Source organism: Salvelinus alpinus, chromosome 18 (assembly GCF_045679555.1).
Source record: "Salvelinus alpinus chromosome 18, SLU_Salpinus.1, whole genome shotgun sequence".
Classification (NCBI taxonomy): domain Eukaryota; kingdom Metazoa; phylum Chordata; class Actinopteri; order Salmoniformes; family Salmonidae; genus Salvelinus; species Salvelinus alpinus.
The window spans coordinates 35,785,766-35,807,954 of record NC_092103.1 but is presented as its reverse complement, the minus strand read 5'-3'; the positions used below and the strand labels follow the sequence as shown (position 1 = coordinate 35,807,954).

At 44.8% G+C, this 22,189-nt stretch overlaps 1 protein-coding gene across 6 annotated transcripts in view; it reads right to left on the bottom strand.

Moving 5' to 3' along the window:
* Positions 1–1,793: 1,793 nt before the first annotated feature.
* garnl3 (GTPase activating Rap/RanGAP domain like 3) overlaps positions 1,794–22,189 on the bottom strand; it is a 183,823-nt gene continuing 163,427 nt past the window's right edge. For all 6 annotated transcript variants that reach the window (XM_071351733.1, XM_071351739.1, XM_071351732.1 and 3 more), the window contains 3 exons: positions 17,667–17,879; positions 5,921–6,041; positions 1,794–5,712 (listed from right to left, as the gene is read on the bottom strand). In XM_071351733.1, coding sequence (XP_071207834.1) covers positions 5,547–5,712; positions 5,921–6,041; positions 17,667–17,879 — 500 coding nt within the window. In that variant the 3' untranslated portion in view covers positions 1,794–5,546. The remainder of the gene's footprint in view (positions 5,713–5,920; positions 6,042–17,666; positions 17,880–22,189) is intronic.

The window sequence follows — 22,189 nt, the reverse complement described above, 5'->3', positions numbered from 1 at the left end:
TCACTGACCCTCCTTCACATGTTCAACACAACATTCACTGACCCTCCTTCACACGTTCTAGACAACATTCACTGACCCTCCTTCACACGTTCTAGACAACATTCACTGACCCTCCTTCACACGTTCTACTCAACATTCACTGACCCTCCTTCACACGTTCTAGACAACATTCACTGACCCTCCTTCACACGTTCTACACAACATTCACTGACCCTCCTTCACATGTTCAACACAACATTCATTACCCAGGGCTTTGGATTGGGCTTGAGGCCTTAGTGTCCCTGTGCATGGCAAAACAGCCTTTTGCTGGTTCCTGGAGGAAAGTCAGTGAAGTCACACTTCTGTTCTAACGCAACTCTGGGGCATGATGGGATACTTTTCACAGTCGTCATGGAAGAGGATGGGGAGTGGTACTTGTCAAGTCCGTTTAGTTCAGATTTGCAAACTGCTGCTCCCAAAACACCAGATATGGTTTGGGTGTTGCCAACATTAGTAATGTAGTAATTCATATTAACATTCTCTGCGCTTCATGTCCAAATTATCTTAAAATAACCTAAAGGGACAGTTTGGGATTTTGGCTCTCTATCTTCTTCCCCAGACTCAGATGAAAATGTTTAAGTTCATGCATCCAGTATGAAGGAAGTTAGAGGTTGTCACGTATACTCCCTCTCCGGCCTCTAGGTCATCAGGCTGCTGATTATCCCAAACACCTGTCAGCATCGTCTCGCGTACCTGCGCCTCATGACACTCACCTGGACTCCATCACCTCCTTGATTATCTTCCCTATATCTGTCACTGACGCTTTTACATTTCAGTTGGGGGACAACTGGACACAGGCCAAGAAAGAAGAATCAGCTTTCTATGTTGTTACATTAGTATAACACTGGGTAACATTGTTTGGAAATAATTCAATACGTTTAAAGGATTAGGAGAGGACATTGGTAATGTTAAGAAATTGAAGAAAGTAGACCTACCTGAATGTGTCCAATAGGTCTTATTTTCATTGCAACGTTTTGCAACAGAGTAAATGTTTTACAACAGAATTGGCGTAATGAATACACCCCTAATTGTATCAGTTAGTGGTGCATTCAAAAGCATTGGGAAAGAGCTCTGCAGAGTGCCGCATTGGCCCCATCGCCTGCTTTCCCCATGGTTTTGAAGAGAGAAGGGGTCAGAGGTATTGGGAGGGATGGAGAGTGCAGTGGAAAAACTTTGCCCATTTGTGTCACAGGGAGAATGAAATAAGGTTGAGAGTGTGTGTGCGTATGTGACCGTATGTGTGTGTTCCACCGGGGGTGCAGCTGTTACAGGGAGATTGATGATTCTGCTCAGAGAGAGGTGAGAGATGAATTCTGATCAGCTGCACACACACACACACACACACACACACACACACACACACACACACACACACACACACACACACACACACACACACACACACACACACACACACACACACACACACACACACACACACACACACACACACACACACACACACACACACACACACACACGACAAACAGGGACTGGACCAGACACCAGATGTGTTGACACGAAGCTTGTGCTAAATTGACCTGCTAATATGGCCCTAATTTGCCTCTCAGTTTGTGCCGCCACCTTCCAGGTGGGAAGAGCGGTGTTTCCATGTGTGACAGTTGGGGAATCATGGGAAATGTAGTTTAGCAGGTAGATCCTTACAGTCGGTGGTACAGATACAGCTTCCAGCAATTTCTGACATCACAACACCATGAATAACTAATCCATAATGAGGAAGACAACAAACAAAATGTGTTCAAATTTCATAAATATTTATTACATATCAATGAACAGAATTTACTACTTTCACAGCAGTGGTCTACAGCACTTGTTCAAATAACTGAAATAATTGTTCAAAAAATAATAATAATAATAATAATTTTAGAATAAAGTTTCATTTGAGGCCACATTTGAAACACAAACATTTACAAGTAGTACTTGGCATTAAAAACGATGGCGATACAATATTTTTAAGACACTTGGTGTTATTTTTATTATTTTTTCTTTCGTTTTGATATCACAGAGAGGTTGAGCAACAGTCTAAACACTAAATATTGATTTAGATACAAAAACCACTGCAAAAACATCAAGGAGTAGGGCGGTGTGAACTTAACAGGGACGACGGAAACAAAGGAGAGAGTAACAGGGAGAATGATCAAAGTGATAGAAGCCGTATTACAAACCTTCAAACCACCAGACATCCCTCTCCCATTCACCTACACTCTTGTTAAGAACCAGGGTAATAAATAACAAGTCAAATTCCATTGTAAAAATAGTCCCCCTGTTTCCCTCTGGTTTTGCGTAATAGTATTGAAAGAGACCATATTGAGACAGGCAAGTACAGAAGAAAAGGGTGTGATAGAGAGAGAGAAGGGGGCTCATGCTAGATCAGAAGAGGGGTGCCATGTCGCAAGCCGACCACACATGGCCAAACGTATGCACAGATGCTTAAGCCAAGAACTCTCCCTAATATTCCTCTCAGGACATGTACTGTATGTAGGTTTTGCAGCAATATCACCGTGACCTGTATAGTAGTAACAACAGAGCCGCTCCCTAACACTGCTCTCAGCATGATGCAGCTTAAGACACTGAGAACACAATATCATGCTGTACGTCAAGGGAGGGGTCTGAACCCTGGTCTCCCATGGGAGATACCAGACTCCTAACCATTAGCCCAGTAGGAAATTCCCACTTGGGTTAAGGATGACACTGATTTTGAAGTTGCAGGCGTGAGCCCAACTCATGTCCAGTACATACTGATGAAACACTACATTTACCATGACGCCCCAGTATTGAGTCATGTTTGACCCGACCCGCGTGCTGATAGGCTGATATCACTCTACTCATTGGGATTGGTTACTTATCTATCTTATCAGAGGTGTGTTAAGTATCAGAGGTGTGTTATGGCTTCCTCTGTGCTGTTTCAGTCCACTCTCTCTTTACATGCATCACAACTCCTGTGTTCAGAAATGTCCCATTGCACTTGGGGAGTTATGCCTTGCTCCTAGTGAAGAGTTGGAGAGGAGAGGAAATTCCATCTTCCAAATAGTTCCTATAGGGACTCTGAGTTAGGCTACAGTACCTACCATTTACCATCTAACCCATCTACCATCTAACCCTCCTACCATCTAACCATAACCCATCTACCATCTAACCCCTAATCCTCCTGCCATCTAACCATAACCCATCTCTCATCTAACCCTAACCCATCTACCATCTAACCCTCCTAGCATCTAACCCTAACCCTCCTACCACCTAACCCACCTAACCCATCTACCATCTAACCCTCCTATCATCTAACCCTAACCCTAACCCATCTACCATCTAACCCTCCTACCATCTAACCCTAACCCATCTACCATCTAACCCTAACCAATCTACCATCTAAATGGACTCTCATCCACTATGTCTATGTCCTAAAAGCCACCCCATTCCCTATATAATGCACTACTTTTGATCAGCGCTCTATGGGCCCTGGTTAAAAGTTGGGACCCAGCCTATGACCGACTACATTACCTCATGCCATCACTCCTAAAAGGAAATAGTTGGCTACTTGATAAATTCTCCAACCCGATTAACAAGATAATCAATGTTGGCTGAGTCTACACACCACTATACAGAGAGGCAAGCTGATAGAGGTCCCACGTAGACAATAGCGGCCTAACACCAGACAGACCATGTCCACTGGGCACAGACGTCAATTCAACATCTATTCAATGTTGGTTCAATGTTATTTCATTGAAAGGACTATTCAATGTTGATTCAGCCAGTGTGTGCCCGGCTGTTTGTGTCAGATACTGCCGTCAACCCACTAGAAAGCCGATGAGCTAACTGGCCGCTGGCTATGACAATGTTGGGCCACTTATAGGCCACAGTAAGCTTACTGTCAGGGAAGGTTGTAGTCTGTGTATAGAAGACTGTATGCCTTTTCATTCTGTGAGGACCTGGACTGAGGGATTCTCAGGGATAGCCAGAAACAGGACAGTATTAGCAAAGGCATGGCATGCAGGTGCTTTTAGAAACCCTAGAGGGGTGTGTGTGTGTGTGACTCTATGATGATTGAACCTAGCTCACAGAGTCACTGTAGGATGTTATCTACAGAGGGATACATGACTAAGACTGCTACTGTCAGAGACCAGCCAATCAGAGGAGAGCTGGCTGATGGGAGTTCTGGTTTTGGTGTAGGATGTGGCGAATTGGCACTTGTGGGAGACTCTGCCTCCAGTCCAGCCCTGTCTACCTGCATACTGTGAGTTGGAAAGGAAACAGAACAAGACTGACAGACATGGAGAGCATAAAACATCTTACATTTACTAAATATGTGAATAAAATGTGTATTATAATATATCTATAAAGGCATACATGTCTGTCAGTGTGTATGCATCTTAATATATAAATAGATGTACACATACATATATTATACTACAGTTGAAAGTGGATTAGGAAATAATCATATAATATGCAACAAATGGTAAGCCAAAGCAACTTCACGAGGGCGTCGGTTCCAACACAGATTTTTCTTCGTGCCTTGGTGCGTAGATTTACATTCAGTTTTGGTTTATTGATGAAACCTTCGCCGTATAATGACCTCTGAACTCTGAACTAACCACACCACCTCAAATTACCTCCTCGTTTTCTTTGGGTTACTCGCTGCAGTGCAACACACACACACACATTCCTCTTCTACACACCACGTCTGAGGATGAAGACCCAGACCACAGAGATAAAAACTAAACAGAAATCAACGAACTACAAATAAAATGACCGAAAGGAGGAGAGAAGAGGTGGATGAGGAGGAAAGGAGGAGCAGAGAAGAGGGGGATGAGGAGGAAAGGAGGAGGAGAGAAGAGGGGGATGATGAGGAAAGGAGGAGAGAAGAGGTGGATGAGGAGGAAAGGAGGAGCAGAGAAGAGGGGGATGAGGAGAAAAGGAGGAGCAGAGAAGAGGGGGATGAGGAGAAAAGGAGGAGGAGAGAAGAGGGGGATGAGGAGGAAAGGAGGAGAGAAGAGGGGGATGAGGAGAAAAGGAGGAGGAGAGAAGAGGGGGATGAGGAGGAAAGGAGGAGAGAAGAGGTGGATGATGAGGAAAGGAGGAGAGAAGAGGTGGATGAGGAGGAAAGGAGGAGGAGAGAAGAGGGGGATGAGGAGGAAAGGAGGAGCAGAGAAGAGGGGGATGAGGAGAAAAGGAGGAGGAGAGAAGAGGGGGATGAGGAGGAAAGGAGGAGGAGAGAAGAGGGGGATGAGGAGGAAAGGAGGAGAGAAGAGGTGGATGAGGAGGAAAGGAGGAGCAGAGAAGAGGGGGATGAGGAGAAAAGGAGGAGCAGAGAAGAGGTGGATGAGGAGAAAAGGAGGAGAGAAGAAGGGGATGAGGAGGAAAGGAGGAGGAGAAGAGGGGGATGAGGAGGAAAGGAGGAGCAGAGAAGACGGGGAAATGAGGAGGAGAGAAGAGGTGGATGAGGAGGAAAGGAGGAGGAGGCAGAAAATAAGTGCATGATGGGATTGTCTTCACTTTAGGTCCAGGATGTCTTCTTCGAACGAGGTGGAGAGGGTGAAGGGGCTGGCCAATGGTGGGCTCTCCTCTCTAAGCACCACTTTCTCTGGCTCCGCCTCCGAGCTGGACGAGCAGTGCCGTTGGATGTCCGAGTCCGTGTCGGCCGACTCTGAGCCCATTCTGATAGGACACAGAGCATGCCCATCAGTTTGAATCACTACATCATAACGTTTTACACTCATATCATTTGAACATTGGGGAACCGCAAGGGCCCTCTACACCTTCAGAGAGGGCCTAAGGATAGATACAAATCTGTATATATTTTTATATATTAATATAATCTGTAATCTAGGTTTTTGAGTTGTTGAAGATGATATGGGTCCTTCACCTGTCACTGCTGGTGGATGTCAATGTTCGTGCCTTTATCTCTTCCTCAGTGGTCTTCTTGCTCATCTTCCTCTGTTTGACCGTGCTGCTGTCGGGCTTACTGCTCGGCTCCTCGGTCAAGCCTGGGAAGAACACACAGAATAAGATCATTCAGTAGGGGAATGTCATGCCCACTCAGAAAGAACCGACCTCAACACAACCGCTCAATTAACCACTTAGAAAGAACCGACCTCAACACAACCGCTCAATTAACCACTTAGAAAGAACCGACCTCAACACAACCGCTCAATTAACCACTTAGAAAGAACCGACCTCAACACAACCGCTCAATTAACCACTTAGAAAGAACCGACCTCAACACAACCGCTCAATTAGTATGCTGGGATGGTTCTAGTGGGTTACAGCAGGTTAGTGTACTCGGATGGTTCTAGTGGGTTAGACAGGTTAGTATGCTGGGATGGTTCTAGTGGGTTAGACAGGTTAGTATGCTGGGATGGTTCTAGTGGGTTAGACAGGTTAGTATGCTGGGATGGTTCTAGTGGGTTAGACAGGTTAGTATGCTGGGATGGTTCTAGTGGGTTAGACAGGTTAGTATGCTGGGATGGTTCTAGTGGGTTAGACAGGTTAGTATGCTGGGATGGTTCTAGTGGGTTAGACAGGTTAGTATGCTGGGATGGTTCTAGTGGGTTAGACAGGTTAGTATGCTGGGATGGTTCTAGTGGGTTAGACAGGTTAGTATGCTGGGATGGTTCTAGTGGGTTAGACAGGTTAGTATGCTGGGATGGTTCTAGTGGGTTAGACAGGTTAGTATGCTGGGATGGTTCTAGTGGGTTAGACAGGTTAGTATGCTGGGATGGTTCTAGTGGGTTAGACAGGTTAGTATGCTGGGATGGTTCTAGTGGGTTAGACAGGTTAGTATGCTGGGATGGTTCTAGTGGGTTAGACAGGTTAGTATGCTGGGATGGTTCTAGTGGGTTAGACAGGTTAGTATGCTGGGATGGTTCTAGTGGGTTAGACAGGTTAGTGTGCTGGGATGGTTCTAGTGGGTTAGACAGGTTAGTGTGCTGGGATGGTTCTAGTGGGTTAGACAGGTTAGTGTGCTGGGATGGTTCTAGTGGGTTAGACAGGTTAGTATGCTGGGATGGTTCTAGTGGGTTAGACAGGTTAGTGTGCTGGGATGGTTCTAGTGGGTTAGACAGGTTAGTGTGCTGGGATGGTTCTAGTGGGTTAGACAGGTTAGTATGCTGGGATGGTTCTAGTGGGTTAGACAGGTTAGTATGCTGGGATGGTTCTAGTGGGTTAGACAGGTTAGTATGCTGGGATGGTTCTAGTGGGTTAGACAGGTTAGTATGCTGGGATGGTTCTAGTGGGTTAGACAGGTTAGTATGCTGGGATGGTTCTAGTGGGTTAGACAGGTTAGTATGCTGGGATGGTTCTAGTGGGTTAGACAGGTTAGTATGCTGGGATGGTTCTAGTGGGTTAGACAGGTTAGTGTGCTGGGATGGTTCTAGTGGGTTAGACAGGTTAGTATGCTGGGATGGTTCTAGTGGGTTAGACAGGTTAGTATGCTGGGATGGTTCTAGTGGGTTAGACAGGTTAGTATGCTGGGATGGTTCTAGTGGGTTAGACAGGTTAGTATGCTGGGATGGTTCTAGTGGGTTAGACAGGTTAGTATGCTGGGATGGTTCTAGTGGGTTAGACAGGTTAGTGTGCTGGGATGGTTCTAGTGGGTTAGACAGGTTAGTATGCTGGGATGGTTCTAGTGGGTTAGACAGGTTAGTATGCTGGGATGGTTCTAGTGGGTTAGACAGGTTAGTATGCTGGGATGGTTCTAGTGGGTTAGACAGGTTAGTATGCTGGGATGGTTCTAGTGGGTTAGACAGGTTAGTGTGCTGGGATGGTTCTAGTGGGTTAGACAGGTTAGTATGCTGGGATGGTTCTAGTGGGTTAGACAGGTTAGTATGCTGGGATGGTTCTAGTGGGTTAGACAGGTTAGTGTGCTTGCAACACATGGGTTGACAGTTTCATTCCCTCATGGGAAACATATAGTAAATATACTGTATGTGTCACTGTCACCTGTAGGTGCTTGTAGATGGAAACATAAGCTGTGTTTTAATACTCATACCAACCGCACTAAGCATACTATTTGTGACGTGAATTGAGTATATAGTTTGCTTATTGGTCATTGTATGGATATAGTTAGCATGCCAAAAGTTCCCGGATGTCATACTAAATTAGCCAAAATATGAAGTATACACGCAGAGGACACCATTTCTGTACTTTAGTGCGCATAATGCAATTCTTCAGGAAATGGGCGTGGCTTCACAACGTTTCCAGATTTGAAGAAAATGGCGGAAAATGTGCAGCTGAAGTACGAGGGCGGATACAAATTCATTGCTTTAACTAATTATGACAAATGTTAAGAAAATGTTGAGCAATGTAATAAAGTAATGACTTTTCAAATAAGACAATTTGTTAGCTACGCTATCCTTACGAACCACATAGCGTATCATTACAGCAGTATGTACCAGTATGTTGTTAGCTAGCTACCTAACGTTAGTTGGCTACTTATACATCAAACTTGCCAATATATTAAGACGGCATATCCAAGATGGCGTAGCAGTGCAGACGTGTTTGTCGTTGTCCCATGTAAATGTATTCTTTTTTTTGTCTTTTTTGTATATATTTCAATATATGTCAATCTCTTTTTCAATTTTTAATTAAAATATACCTTCTGGCAACCCGTCTCACCCAATGTGATACGGATCCGCTATTTTTAGACCTTATAGCTAGAACCTCCATCAGAAGCTAGCCATCAGATGCTAACCAACTAATTAGCTACTAGCTATTTAGTCATTGCTAGCCACTGCTAGCAGCTTTTACCTCTAGCTCAGACACCAGCCGCTTTTACCCTGGATAATACCCGCCAGTCTGCACAACGCCAGTCTGCACAGCGCGATATCAACCCTGTGCATATCAGGACTGCTTTTCTCCACCATTACTCCAGATTACTCCATTACTGGACCATTATTCCAGATCCTCTCAGCTAGCTTGCTGCTACCGAGTGGCCTAGCCCCAAAGCTAGCCTTTGAACCAAACCCATCTCCCAGCCTGCTCAGTGGACCCTATGATCACTCGGCTACACAGCTGATGCCTCCCGAACTCTTCACTAACACGACTAGAAGCCACTACATCGCCAGATTCCTGTCGTAAGCTCTGGACCTTTGCATCGGATCATCGCAACTAGCTAGCTGCTACCGAGTGGCCATAGTGGCTAACGCCCTTGTCCCGAAGCTAGCACCAGTTAGCCTTGAACCAGGCACATCTCCCGGCTAGCAAACGATATTGCTCCAGCTACATTACCTCTCTTGCCAATTGGCCTGGACCCTTTGTCGACACGGAGCCCCGCAGATCCATCACGATTGGTCTGAAGACATAATTTTGTTTGTTTTGTTTATCTGTCGGCACTAGCCTCGAACTCAGGCCCTGTGTGTAGTTAACTGACCCTCTCTGCCCATTCATCGCCATTTTACCTGTTGTTGTTGTCTTAGCTGATTAGCTGTTGCTGTCTTACACATTGTCTTAGCTAGCTCTCCCAATCAACACCTGCGATTGCTTTATGCCTCGCTTTATATCTCTCTCTAATGTCAATATGCCTTGTATACTGTTGTTTAGGGTAGTTATCATTGTTTTATTTTACTAGCCCCACTCAACATACCTCAGAGAGCTCTTTTGTCCCACCTCCCACACATGGGGTGACCTCACCTAGCATAACTAGTATCTCCAGAGATGCAACCTCTCTTATCGTCACTCAATGCCTAGGTTTTCTCCATAGTACATTATGCCCTGAATCTATTCTACCACGCCCAGAAATCGGCTCCTTTTATTCTCTGTCCCCAACGCACTAGACGACCAGTTTTGATAGCCTTTAGCCATACCCTCATCCTACTCCTCCTCTGTTCCTCGGGTGATGTGGAGGTTAACCCAGGCCCTGTGTGTCCCCAGGCGCTCTCATTTGTTGACTTCTGTAACCGTAAAAGCCTTGGTTTCATGCATGTTTACATGAGAAGCCTCCTCCCTAAGTTTGTTTTACTCACTGCTTTAGCACACTCCACCAACCCTGATGTCCTTGCCGTGTCTGAATCTTGGCTTAGGAAGGCTACCAAAAATTCTAAGATTTCCATCCCCAACTACAACATTTTCAGTCAAGATAGAACTGCCAAAGGGGGAGGAGTTGCAATCTACTGCCGAGATAGCCTGCAAAGTTCTGTCATACTTTCCAGGTCTATGCCCAAACAGTTCAAGCTTCGATTTTTTTTTTTTGTCTCTCACTGTTGCCGCCTGTTATAGACGCCCCTCAGCTCCCTGCTGTGCCCTGGACACAATATGTGAATTGATTGCCCCCCATCTATCTTCAGAGTTCGTGCTTTAGGTGACCTAAACTGGGATATGCTTAACACCCCAGCCGTCCTACAATCTAAGCTAGATGCCCTCAATCTCACACAAATCATCAAGGAACCCACCAGGTACAACCCTAAATCCGTAAACATGGGCACCCTCATAGATATCATCCTGACCAAATTGCCCTCCAAATACACCTCTGCTGTTTTCAATCAGGATCTCAGCGATCACTGCCTCATTGCCTGCATCAGTTATGGGTCCACGGTCAAACGACCACCCCTCATCACTGTCAAATGCTCCCTAAAACACTTCTGCGAGCAGGCCTTTCTAATCGACCTGGCCCAGGTATCCTGGAAGGATATTGAACTCATCCCGTCAGTTGAGGATGCCTGGTTGTTCTTTAAAAGTCATTTCCTCAAGATCTTAAATAAGCATGCCCCTTTCAAAAAATGTAGAACTAAGAACAGATATAGCCCTTGGTTCACTCCAGACCTGACTGCCCTTGACCAGCACAAAAACATCCTGTGGCGTACTGCACTAGCATCGAATAGTCCCTGCGATATGCAACTTTTCAGGGAAGTCAGGAACCAATACACACAGTCAGTTCAGAAAGCAAAGGCTAGCTTTTTCAAACAGAAATTTGCATCCAGTAGCTCTAACTCCAAAAAGTTCTGGAACACTGTAAAGTCCATGGAGAATAAGAGCACCTCCTCCTAACTGCCCACTGCACTGAGGCTAGGAAACACTGTCACCACCGATAAATCCACAATAATCGAGAATTTCAATAAGCATTTCTCTACGGCTGGCCATGCTTTCCCCATGGCTACCCCAACCCCGGCCAACAGCTCCGCACCCCCCACAGCTACTTGCCCAAGCCTCCCCAGTTTCTCCTTCACCCAAATCCTGATAGCAGATATTCTGAAAGAGCTGCAAAACCTGGACCCGTACAAATCAGCTCGGCTAAACAAAAATGATCCGCCGCCATTGTTGCAACCCCTATTACTAGTCTGTTCAACCTCTCTTTCGTATCGTCCAAGATTCCTAAAGATTGGAAAGCTGCCGCGGTCATCCCCCTCTTCAAAGGGGGAGACACTCTAGACCCAAACTGTTACAGACCTATATCCATCCTGCCCTGCCTTTCGAAAGCCAAGTTAACAAACAGATCACTGACCATTCCGAATCCCACCGTACTTTCTCCGTTTTTCGAGCTGGTCACGGGTGCACCTCAGCCACACTCAAGGTACTAAACGATATCATAACCGCCATCGATAAAAGACAGTACTGTGCAGCCGTCTTCATCGACCTGACCAAGGCTTTCGACTCTGTCAATCACCGTATTCTTATCGGCAGACTCAACAGCCTTGGTTTCTCAAATGACTACCTCGCCTGGTTCACCAACTACTTCTCAGACAGAGCTCAGTGTGTCAAATCAGAGGGCCTGTTGTCCGGACCTCTGGCAGTCTCTATGGGGGTACCACAGGGTTCAATTCTTGGGCCGACACTTTTCTCTGTATATATCAATGATGTCTCTCTTCCTGCGGGTGATTCCTTGATCCACCTCTACGCAGACGCCACCATTCTGTATACATCCGGCCCTTCTTTGGACACTGTGTTAACTTCTTTGGGGTAGGGGGCAGTATTTTCACGTCTGGATGAAAAGCGTGCCCAGAGTAAACGGCCCGCTACTCAGCCATAAAAGCTAGAATATGCATATCATTAGTAGATTTGGATAGACAACACTCTGAAGTTTCTAAAACTGCTTGAATGATGTCTGTGAGTATAACAGAACTCATATGGCAGGCAAAAACCTAAGAAAAAATCCGACCAGGAAGTGGGAAATCTGAGGTTGGTCGATTTTCAACTCAGCCCCTATTGAAGATACAGTGAGATATTGGTCATGTTGCACTTCCTAAGGCGTCCACTAGATGTCAACAGTCTTTAGAACCTTGTCTGATGCTTCTACTGTGAAGTGGGGCCGAATGAGAGGGGATTGAGTAAGGTCTACCATGAGCTGAACATGCGCTGACCATGCGCGTTCTTGTGAGAGCGAGCTCTGTTCCATCGTACTTCTGTAGACAAAGGAATTCTTCGGTTGGAACATTATTGAAGAATTATGTTAAAAACATCCTAAAGATTGATTCAATACTTCGTTTGTCATGTTTTTACGGACTGTAATATAACTTTTAAAACTTTTCGTCCGTACTTTCCGCTGGACTTGCACGCGCGTCGTGAGTTTGGAATGTGTACTGAACGCTAGAACAACAAGGAGGAATTTGGACATAACATAACACATGGAACTGGGATTCCTGGGAGTGCATTCTGATGAAGATCGTCAAAGGAAAGTGAATGTTTATAATGTTATTTCTGACTTCTGTTGACTGCACAATATGGCGGATATATTTTTGTCTTGATTGGGCTCTGAGCGCCGACCTCAGATTATTGCATGGTTTGCTTTTTCCGTAAAGCTTTTTTGAAATCTGACACAGCGGTTGCATTAAGGAGAAGTGCATCTAAAGTTCCATGCATAACACTTGTATTTTCATCAACATTTATTATGAGTATTTCTGTAAATTGATGTGGCTCTCTGCAAAATCACCGGATGTTTTGGAACTACTGAACGTAACGCGCCAATGTAAACTCAGATTTCTGGATAAAATATTAACTTTACCGAACAAAACATACATGTATTGTGTAACATGACGTCCTATGAGTGTCATCTGATGAAGATCATCAAATGTTAGTGATTCATTTGATCTATATTTCTGCTTTTTGTGAATCCTCTCTTTGGCTGGAAAAATGGCTGTGTTATTCTGTGAATAGGCACTCACCTAACATAATCGTTTGGTTTGCTTTCGTCGTAAAGCCTTTTTGAAATCGGACACTGTGGCTGGATTTACAACAAGTGTATCTTTAAAATGGTGTAAAATACATGTATGTTTGAGGAATTTTAATTATGGGATTTCTGTTGTTTTGAATTTGGCGCCTTGCAGTTTCACTGGCTGTTGACAAGGTGGGACGCTACCGTCCCACGTACCCTAGAAATGGTTTTAACAAACCTCCAGACGAGCTTCAATGACATACAACACTCCTTCCGTGGCCTTCAACTGCTCTTAAACGCTAGTAATACTAAATGCATGCTCTTCAACCGATCACTGCCCGCACCCGCCCGCCTGACTAGCATCACTACTCTGGACGGTTCTGACTTAAAATATGTTAACAACTACAAATACCTAGATGTCTGGCTAGATTGTAAACTCTCCTTCCAGACTCATATTAAGCATCTCCAATCTAAAATTAAATCTAGAATTGGCTTCCTATTTCACAAAAAAGCCTACTTCACTCACGCTGCCAAACATACCCTCATGAAACTGACTATCCCAAACACTCTACTCAGCAAACTGGATGCAGTCTATCACAGTGCCATCCGTTTTGTCACCAAAACCCCATATACCACCCACCACTGTGACTTGTACGCTCTCGTCGGCTGGCCCTTGCTTCATATTCGTTGCCAGACCCACTGGCTCTAGGTCATCTATAAGTCTTTGCTAGGTAAACTTCCGCCTTATCTCAGCTCACTGGTCACCATTACAACACCCACCTGTAACACGCGCACCAGCAGGTATATCTCACTGGTCATTCCCAAAGCCAACACCCACTTTGGCCGCCTTTCCTTACAGTTCTCTGCTGCCAATGACTGGGAACGAATTGCAAAAATCGCTGAAGTTGAAGACTAACTAACTTTAAGCATCAGCTGTCTGAGCAGCTTACCGATCGCTGCAGCTGTACATAGCCCATCTCTAAATAGCCCACCCAACTACCTACATCATCCCCATATTGTTTTTATTTACTTTTTCGCTCTTTTGCACACCAGCATTTCTACTTGCACATCATCATCTGCACATCTATTACTTCAGTGTGAATTTGCTAAATTGTAATTACTTCGCTACTATGGCCTATTTATTGCCTTACCTCCTAACTCCATTTGCGCACGCTGTATATAGATTTTTCTATTGTGTATTGACTGTACTTTTGTTTATCCTATGTGTAACTGTGTTGTTTTTTGTCGCACTGCTTTGCTTTATCTTGGCCAGGTCGCAGTTGTAAATGAGAACTTGTTCTTGTAGGAGTTAGTACTTAGACATATAGAGACAGATATCACACTATTAAGCAAAAGACAGGTGTACATTAGAATATAAGAGGAGAAGGCAATTCGTGAGTGCATTTGCCATTCTGGTAAAAACAGGAATCTAAGACATAACAGACATAATGGCCAAAGCCATAAAAAGCATAAAGGCTTAGGGTAAAAAGGAAGAGGCGACACTTAAAGTACATTGTCTATTGTCTAGGACAGGAAACTAAAGCAAGGCCATAAGTGCATAGAATGGCTGGACATACCGAGGTCAGAGGGACACACAAAGGAGGGGGCCAGCCAAATGACCAACAGATGGACTATAGGCATAATACATATTTATTTTAGGACACTGAGAGGGTCCTGGCACCATTGTAATCTAATCAAGAGCGGATACAGGCGTTATTGGGCATGAACAAGCAGGAAGTCTAAAATGAGAGATATGGGATGGACTCATTTGATGTGTGTGTATAAGAACAGAGCCAGTGCTTATGGAAGTTGGTCTTTTCCGCGGACTGACACGGCTTCTGATATTTTATATTAAAAGCCTATATTGAATTTACAAGTTCTTGTAAGAGTGTTATATTTCTGAGACGATTATCCACGACATTCTCAACTGGCCTACCTGGTTAAATAAAGGTGAAAATAAATAAATAAAAATAAACTATAGGCTATCTAACTACCTAACGATTATTGACTTGATTATTCCCGTCATTCTTAGCTTAGCTAAATGGTATAGTAGTTGTGCGTTCTCAATGGACATTCGGGTGTTTTCGTAAATTCGCTCTGGCTATCTATTCAGATTTCAGAGCACTCTTGTCTGAGTCTACCAGAGCGCAGAATAACGAATTTACGAGCGCTCAACACCCGTTGAATATGGCCGGTGTTAATAAACGTAGGCAAAAAAGCGTAATTAAATTATTGCCAGCAGCACAGTTGCAGTCACTAACGCTCTGGATAACATGAAAACTGCCTAACCAGCTCAGCCAGGGCGAGTAAAATGGCCAGAGTGGTCTCATTTGTGTCTGGAAGTAGCTAGCAAGCTAGCCAACGTTACCTTGGGTGCTTGACTGCCGTTGTAAGGTCAGAACGCTCAAATCAACCCTACTCCTCTGAATTTACAAACGGACAATCTGACAACGCTCTGAATTTACGAGCGCACTCTGGCACTCCAGCTTGAATTTAAGAACACACCCGAAGTTGTAAAATGTCTAAGTAGTAATTTGTTATGCTAGCAAGAGGTTGCAAAGCAACAACATTAACTTCCGGTAGACAGGCGAAGAGCTAGAACGCTCAACTGAAAGCATACTGTTATTTTACAGTATACTAAAATTAACTAATAGTATAGTCGTGGCCAAACATTTTGAGAATGACACAAATATTAATTTTCACAAAGTCTGCTGCCTCAGTTTGTATGATGGCAATTTGCATATACCCAGAATGTTATGAAGAGTGATCAGATGAATTGCAATTAATTGCAAAGTCCCTCTTTGCCATGCAAATGAACTGAATCCCCCAAAAACATTTCCACTGAATTTCAGCCCGGCCACAAAAGGACCAGATGGCATCATGTCAGTGATTATCTCGTTAACACAGGTGTGAGTGTTGACGAGGACAAGGCTGGAGATCACTCTGTCATGCTGATTGAGTTCGAATAACAGACTGGAAGCTTCAAAAGGAGGGTGATGCTTGGAATCATTGTTCTTCCTCTGTCAACCATGATTACCTGCAAGGGAACACGTGCCGTCATCATCGCTTAGCACAAAAAGGGCTTCACAGGCAAGGATATTGCTGCCAGTGAGATTGCACCTAAATCAACCATTTATCAGATCATCAAGAACTTCAAGGAGAGCGGTTCAATTGTTGTGAAGAAGGCTTCAGGGCACCCAAGAAAGTCCAGCAAGCGCCAGGACTGTCTCCTAAAGTTGATTCAGCTGCGGGATTGTGACACAACCAGTACAGAGCTTGCTCAGGAATGGCAGCAGGCAGGTGTGAGTGCATCTGCACGCACAGTGAGGCAAAGACTTTTGGAGGATGGCCTGGTGTCAAGAAGGGCAGCAAAGAAGCCACTTCTCTCCAGGAAAAACATCAGGGACAGACTGATATTCTGCAAAAGGTACAGGGATTGGACTGCTGAGGACTGAGGTAAAGTCATTTTCTCTGATGAATCCCCTTTCCGATTGTTTGGGGCATCCGGAAAAAAGCTTGTCCGGAGAAGACAAGGTGAGCGCTGCCATCAGTCCTGTGTCATGCCAACAGTAAAGCATCCTGAGACCATTCATGTGTGGGGTTGCTTCTCAGCCAAGGGAGTGGGCTCACTCACAATTTTGCCTAAGAACACAGCCATGAATAAAGAATGATACCAACACATCCTCCGAGAGCAACTTCTTCCAACCATCCAGGAACAGTTTGCTGACGAACAATGCCTTTTCCAGGATGATGGTGCACCTTGCCATAAGGCAAAAGTGATAACTAAGTGGCTCGTGAACAAAACATCAATATTTTGGGTCCATGGCCAGGAAACTCCCCAGACCTTAATCCCATTGAGAAATTGTGGTCAATCCTCAAGAGGCGGATGGACAAACAAAAACCCACAAATTCTGAGAAACTCCAAGCATTGATTATGCAAGAATGGACTGCCATCAGTCAGGATGTGGCCCAAAAGTTAATTGACAGCATGCCAGGGCGGATTGCAGAGGTCTTGAAAAAGAAGGGTCAACACTGCAAATATTGACTCTCTGCATCAACTTCATGTAATTGTCAATAAAAGCCTTTGACACTTATGAAATGCTTGTAATTATACTTCAGTATTCCATAGTAACATCTGATAAAAATATCTAAAGACATTGAAGCAGCCAACTTTGTGAAAATTTATATTTATGTAATTCTCAAAACTTTTGGCCACTACTGTATATAGTATGTAGTATATACTCATTAAGTATACAGTATGTTAGTATGGGTATTCAGACACAGCTATAACCTACAAGCTAAATTACTCTATGGTCGCTGTGATGGGAAAGAGGATATGACAAGAACTAATTAAAACTAATGATATTATAACTTTCTGAATGCTGTGTCAGGTGTGTGTGTGTGTGTGTGTGTGTGTGTGTGTGTGTGTGTGTGTGTGTGTGTGTGTGTGTGTGTGTGTGTGTGCCTCTATGTGTGTGTGTGTAGTCAGGGGTGTGTATGTACAGTCCAGTCTTGGTGCCTCACTCACCCAGAAGCTCCTTACGGGTGCGGCTGGCGATTTCTTTGATCTCCATGCGGGACAGAGACAGGGTGTGTGAGGACCCCTGCATGAGGGCCCCCACGGGGGCTATCAGGCCCGTCACCACCTTGTTGACCAGCGGGGACTTAAGGGGCCTCTCGATGCTGCGGCCCACTAGGTTACTCAGTGGGATCTTGAAGATGTGCTTACACTGTGTCTCACCTGGAGGGTGAAAAGCAGAGATACAGAGAGAGTGGGGATAGATGGAGAAGGAGAGATACAGAGAGAGTGGGAATGGATGGAAAAGGAGAGATACAGAGAGAGTGGGGATGGATGGAGAAGGAGAGATACAGAGTGTGGGGATGGATGGAGAAGGAGAGATACAGAGAGAGTGGGGATAGATGGAGAAGGAGAGATACAGAGAGAGTGGGAATGGATGGAAAAGGAGAGATACAGAGAGAGTGGGGATGGATGGAGAAGGAGAGATACAGAGTGTGGGGATGGATGGAGAAGGAGAGATACAGAGAGAGTGGGGATGGATGGAGAAGGAGAGATACAGAGAGTGGGAATGGATGGAAAAGGAGAGATACAGAGAGAGTGGGGATGGATGGAGAAGGAGAGATACAGAGAGAGTGGGGATGGATGGAGAAGGAGAGATACAGAGAGAGTGGGGATAGATGGAGAAGGAGAGATACAGAGAGAGTGGGGATAGATGGAGAAGGAGAGATACAGAGAGAGTGGGGATGGATGGAGAAGGAGAGATACAGAGAGAGTGGGGATGGATGGAGAAGGAGAGATACAGAGAGAGTTGGGATGGATGGAGAAGGAGAGATACAGAGAGAGTGGGGATGGATGGAGAAGGAGAGATACAGAGAGAGTGGGGATGGATGGAGAAGGAGAGATACAGAGAGAGTGGGGATGGATGGAGAAGGAGAGATACAGAGAGAGTGGGGATGGATGGAGAAGGAGAGATACAAAGAGAGTGGGGATGGATGGAGAAGGAGAGATACAGAGAGAGTGGGGATGGATGGAGAAGGAGAGATACAGTGTGGGGATGGATGGAGAAGGAGAGATACAGAGAGAGTGGGGATGGATGGAGAAGGAGAGATACAGAGAGAGTGGGGATGGATGGAGAAGGAGAGATACAGAGAGAGTGGGGATGGATGGAGAAGGAGAGATACAGAGAGAGTGGGGATGGATGGAGAAGGAGAGATACAGAGAGTGGGGATGGATGGAGAAGGAGAGATACAGAGAGAGTGGGGATGGATGGAGAAGGAGAGATACAGAGAGAGTGGGGATGGACGGAGAAGGAGAGATACAGAGAGAGTGGGGATGGATGGAGAAGGAGAGATACAGAGAGAGTGGGGATGGATGGAGAAGGAGAGATACAGAGAGAGTGGGGATGGATGGAGAAGGAGAGATACAGAGAGAGTGGGGATGGATGGAGAAGGAGAGATACAGAGAGTGGGGATAGATGGAGAAGGAGAGATACAGAGAGAGTGGGGATGGATGGAGAAGGAGAGATACAAAGAAAGGTATTGCGGTGAGAGAGACATCATTTCAACAACAGGCAACTTCAGGCAATGACGTTATGGAGACCTCCTTAGACTGATTAGTTTACCACACGCCCACGCACACACACACACACACACACACACACACACACACACACACACACACACACACACACACACACACACACACACACACACACACACACACACACACACACACACACTAGAGGAACATATGTGTAAGAACACGAACATCTGAACGAACATCTGAACATCTGAACATCTGAACATGACATGATCTCTCTGATCATGTCATGTTCCAATCAAGCCTCCTCTATCTAAACTGATTAATAACATGACTCAGTGACACAGTGTGCGATCGACTTGTGAATTCATCATCATCGCCATTTCAAAACTGTGTAATATAATACGACTACTGAGATACAGACATTTACAGCTATCCATCAATTATTCAACGTTTGGGATCAATAATTAAATGACTGTATGAGTCAGAGTAATTGGATACTTAACATCTTCGTAGCAGCACTGCATTCCAGTCTCTGTAGTCTGCTGTATTCCAGTCTCTATAGTCTGCTGTATTCCAGTCTCTATAGTCTGCTGTATTCCAGTCTCTGTAGTCTGCTGTATTCCAGTCTCTATAGTCTGCTGTATTCCAGTCTCTATAGTCTGCTGTATTCCAGTCTCTATAGTCTGCTGTATTCCAGTCTCTGTAGTCTGCTGTATTCCAGTCTCTGTAGTCTGCTGTATTCCAGTCTCTGTAGTCTGCTGTATTCCAGTCTCTGTAGTCTGCTGTATTCCAGTCTCTGTAGTCTGCTGTATTCCAGTCTCTATATTTTGCTGTATTCCAGTCTTTGTAGTCTGCTGTATTCCAGTCTCTGTAGTCTGCTGTATTCCAGTCTCTCTAGTCTGCTGTATTCCAGTCTCTGTAGTCTGCTGTATTCCAGTCTCTATCGTCTGCCTTATTGCAGTCTCTGTAGTCTGCTGTATTCCAGTCTCTGTAGTTTGCTGTATTCCAGTCTCTGTAGTCTGCTGTATTCCAGTCTCTGTAGTCTGCTGTATTCCAGTCTCTGTAGTCTGCTATATTCCAGTCTCTGTAGTCTGCTGTATTCCAGTCTCTGTAGTCTGCTGTATTCCAGTGTCTGTAGTCTGCTGTATTTCAGTCTCTGTAGTCTGCTGTATTCCAGTCTCTGTAGTCTGCTGTATTCCAGTCTCTGTAGTCTGCTGTATTCCAGTCTCTGTAGTCTGCTGTATTCCAGTCTCTATAGTCTGCTGTATTCCAGTCTCTATAGTCTGCTGTATTCCAGTCTCTGTAGTCTGCTGTATTCCAGTCTCTGTAGTCTGCTGTATTCCAGTCTCTGTAGTCTGCTGTATTCCAGTCTCTATCGTCTGCTGTATTCCAGTCTCTGTAGTCTGCTGTATTCCAGTCTCTGTAGTCTGCTGTATTCCAGTCTCTGTAGTCTGCTGTATTCCAGTCTCTGTAGTCTGCTGTATTCCAGTCTCTGTAGTCTGCTGTATTCCAGTCTCTGTAGTCTGCTGTATTCCAGTCTCTATAGTCTGTTGTATTACAGTCTCTGTAGTCTGCTGTATTCCAGTCTCTATATTTTGCTGTATTCCAGTCTTTGTAGTCTGCTGTATTCCAGTCTCTGTAGTCTGCTGTATTCCAGTCTCTGTAGTCTGCTGTATTCCAGTCTCTGTAGTCTGCTGTATTCCAGTCTCTGTAGTCTGCTGTATTCCAGTCTCTGTAGTCTGCTGTATTCCAGTCTCTATCGTCTGCTGTATTCCAGTCTCTGTAGTCTGCTGTATTCCAGTCTCTGTAGTCTGCTGTATTCCAGTCTCTGTAGTCTGCTGTATTCCAGTCTCTGTAGTCTGCTGTATTCCTGTCTCTATAGTCTGCTGTATTCCAGTCTCTGTAGTCTGCTGTATTCCAGTCTCTATAGTCTGTTGTATTACAGTCTCTGTAGTCTGCTGTATTCCAGTCTCTATATTTTGCTGTATTCCAGTCTTTGTAGTCTGCTGTATTCCAGTCTCTGTAGTCTGCTGTATTCCAGTCTCTGTAGTCTGCTGTATTCCAGTCTCTGTAGTCTGCTGTATTCCAGTCTCTGTAGTCTGCTGTATTCCAGTCTCTATAGTCTGCTGTATTCCAGTCTCTATAGTCTGCTGTATTCCAGTCTCTGTAGTCTGCTGTATTCCAGTCTCTATAGTCTGCTGTATTCCAGTCTCTATAGTCTGCTGTATTCCAGTCTCTATAGTCTGCTGTATTCCAGTCTCTGTAGTCTGCTGTATTCCAGTCTCTGTAGTCTGCTGTATTCCAGTCTCTATAGTCTGCTGTATTCCAGTCTCTATAGTCTGCTGTATTCCAGTCTCTGTAGTCTGCTGTATTCCAGTCTCTGTAGTCTGCTGTATTCCAGTCTCTGTAGTCTGCTGTATTCCAGTCTCTGTAGTCTGCTGTATTCCAGTCTCTGTAGTCTGCTGTATTCCAGTCTCTGTAGTCTGCTGTATTCCAGTCTCTATCGTCTGCTGTATTCCAGTCTCTGTAGTCTGCTGTATTCCAGTCTCTGTAGTCTGCTGTATTCCAGTCTCTGTAGTCTGCTGTATTCCAGTCTCTGTAGTCTGCTGTATTCCTGTCTCTATAGTCTGCTGTATTCCAGTCTCTGTAGTCTGCTGTATTCCAGTCTCTATAGTCTGTTGTATTACAGTCTCTGTAGTCTGCTGTATTCCAGTCTCTATATTTTGCTGTATTCCAGTCTTTGTAGTCTGCTGTATTCCAGTCTCTGTAGTCTGCTGTATTCCAGTCTCTGTAGTCTGCTGTATTCCAGTCTCTGTAGTCTGCTGTATTCCAGTCTCTGTAGTCTGCTGTATTCCAGTCTCTATAGTCTGCTGTATTCCAGTCTCTATAGTCTGCTGTATTCCAGTCTCTGTAGTCTGCTGTATTCCAGTCTCTATAGTCTGCTGTATTCCAGTCTCTATAGTCTGCTGTATTCCAGTCTCTGTAGTCTG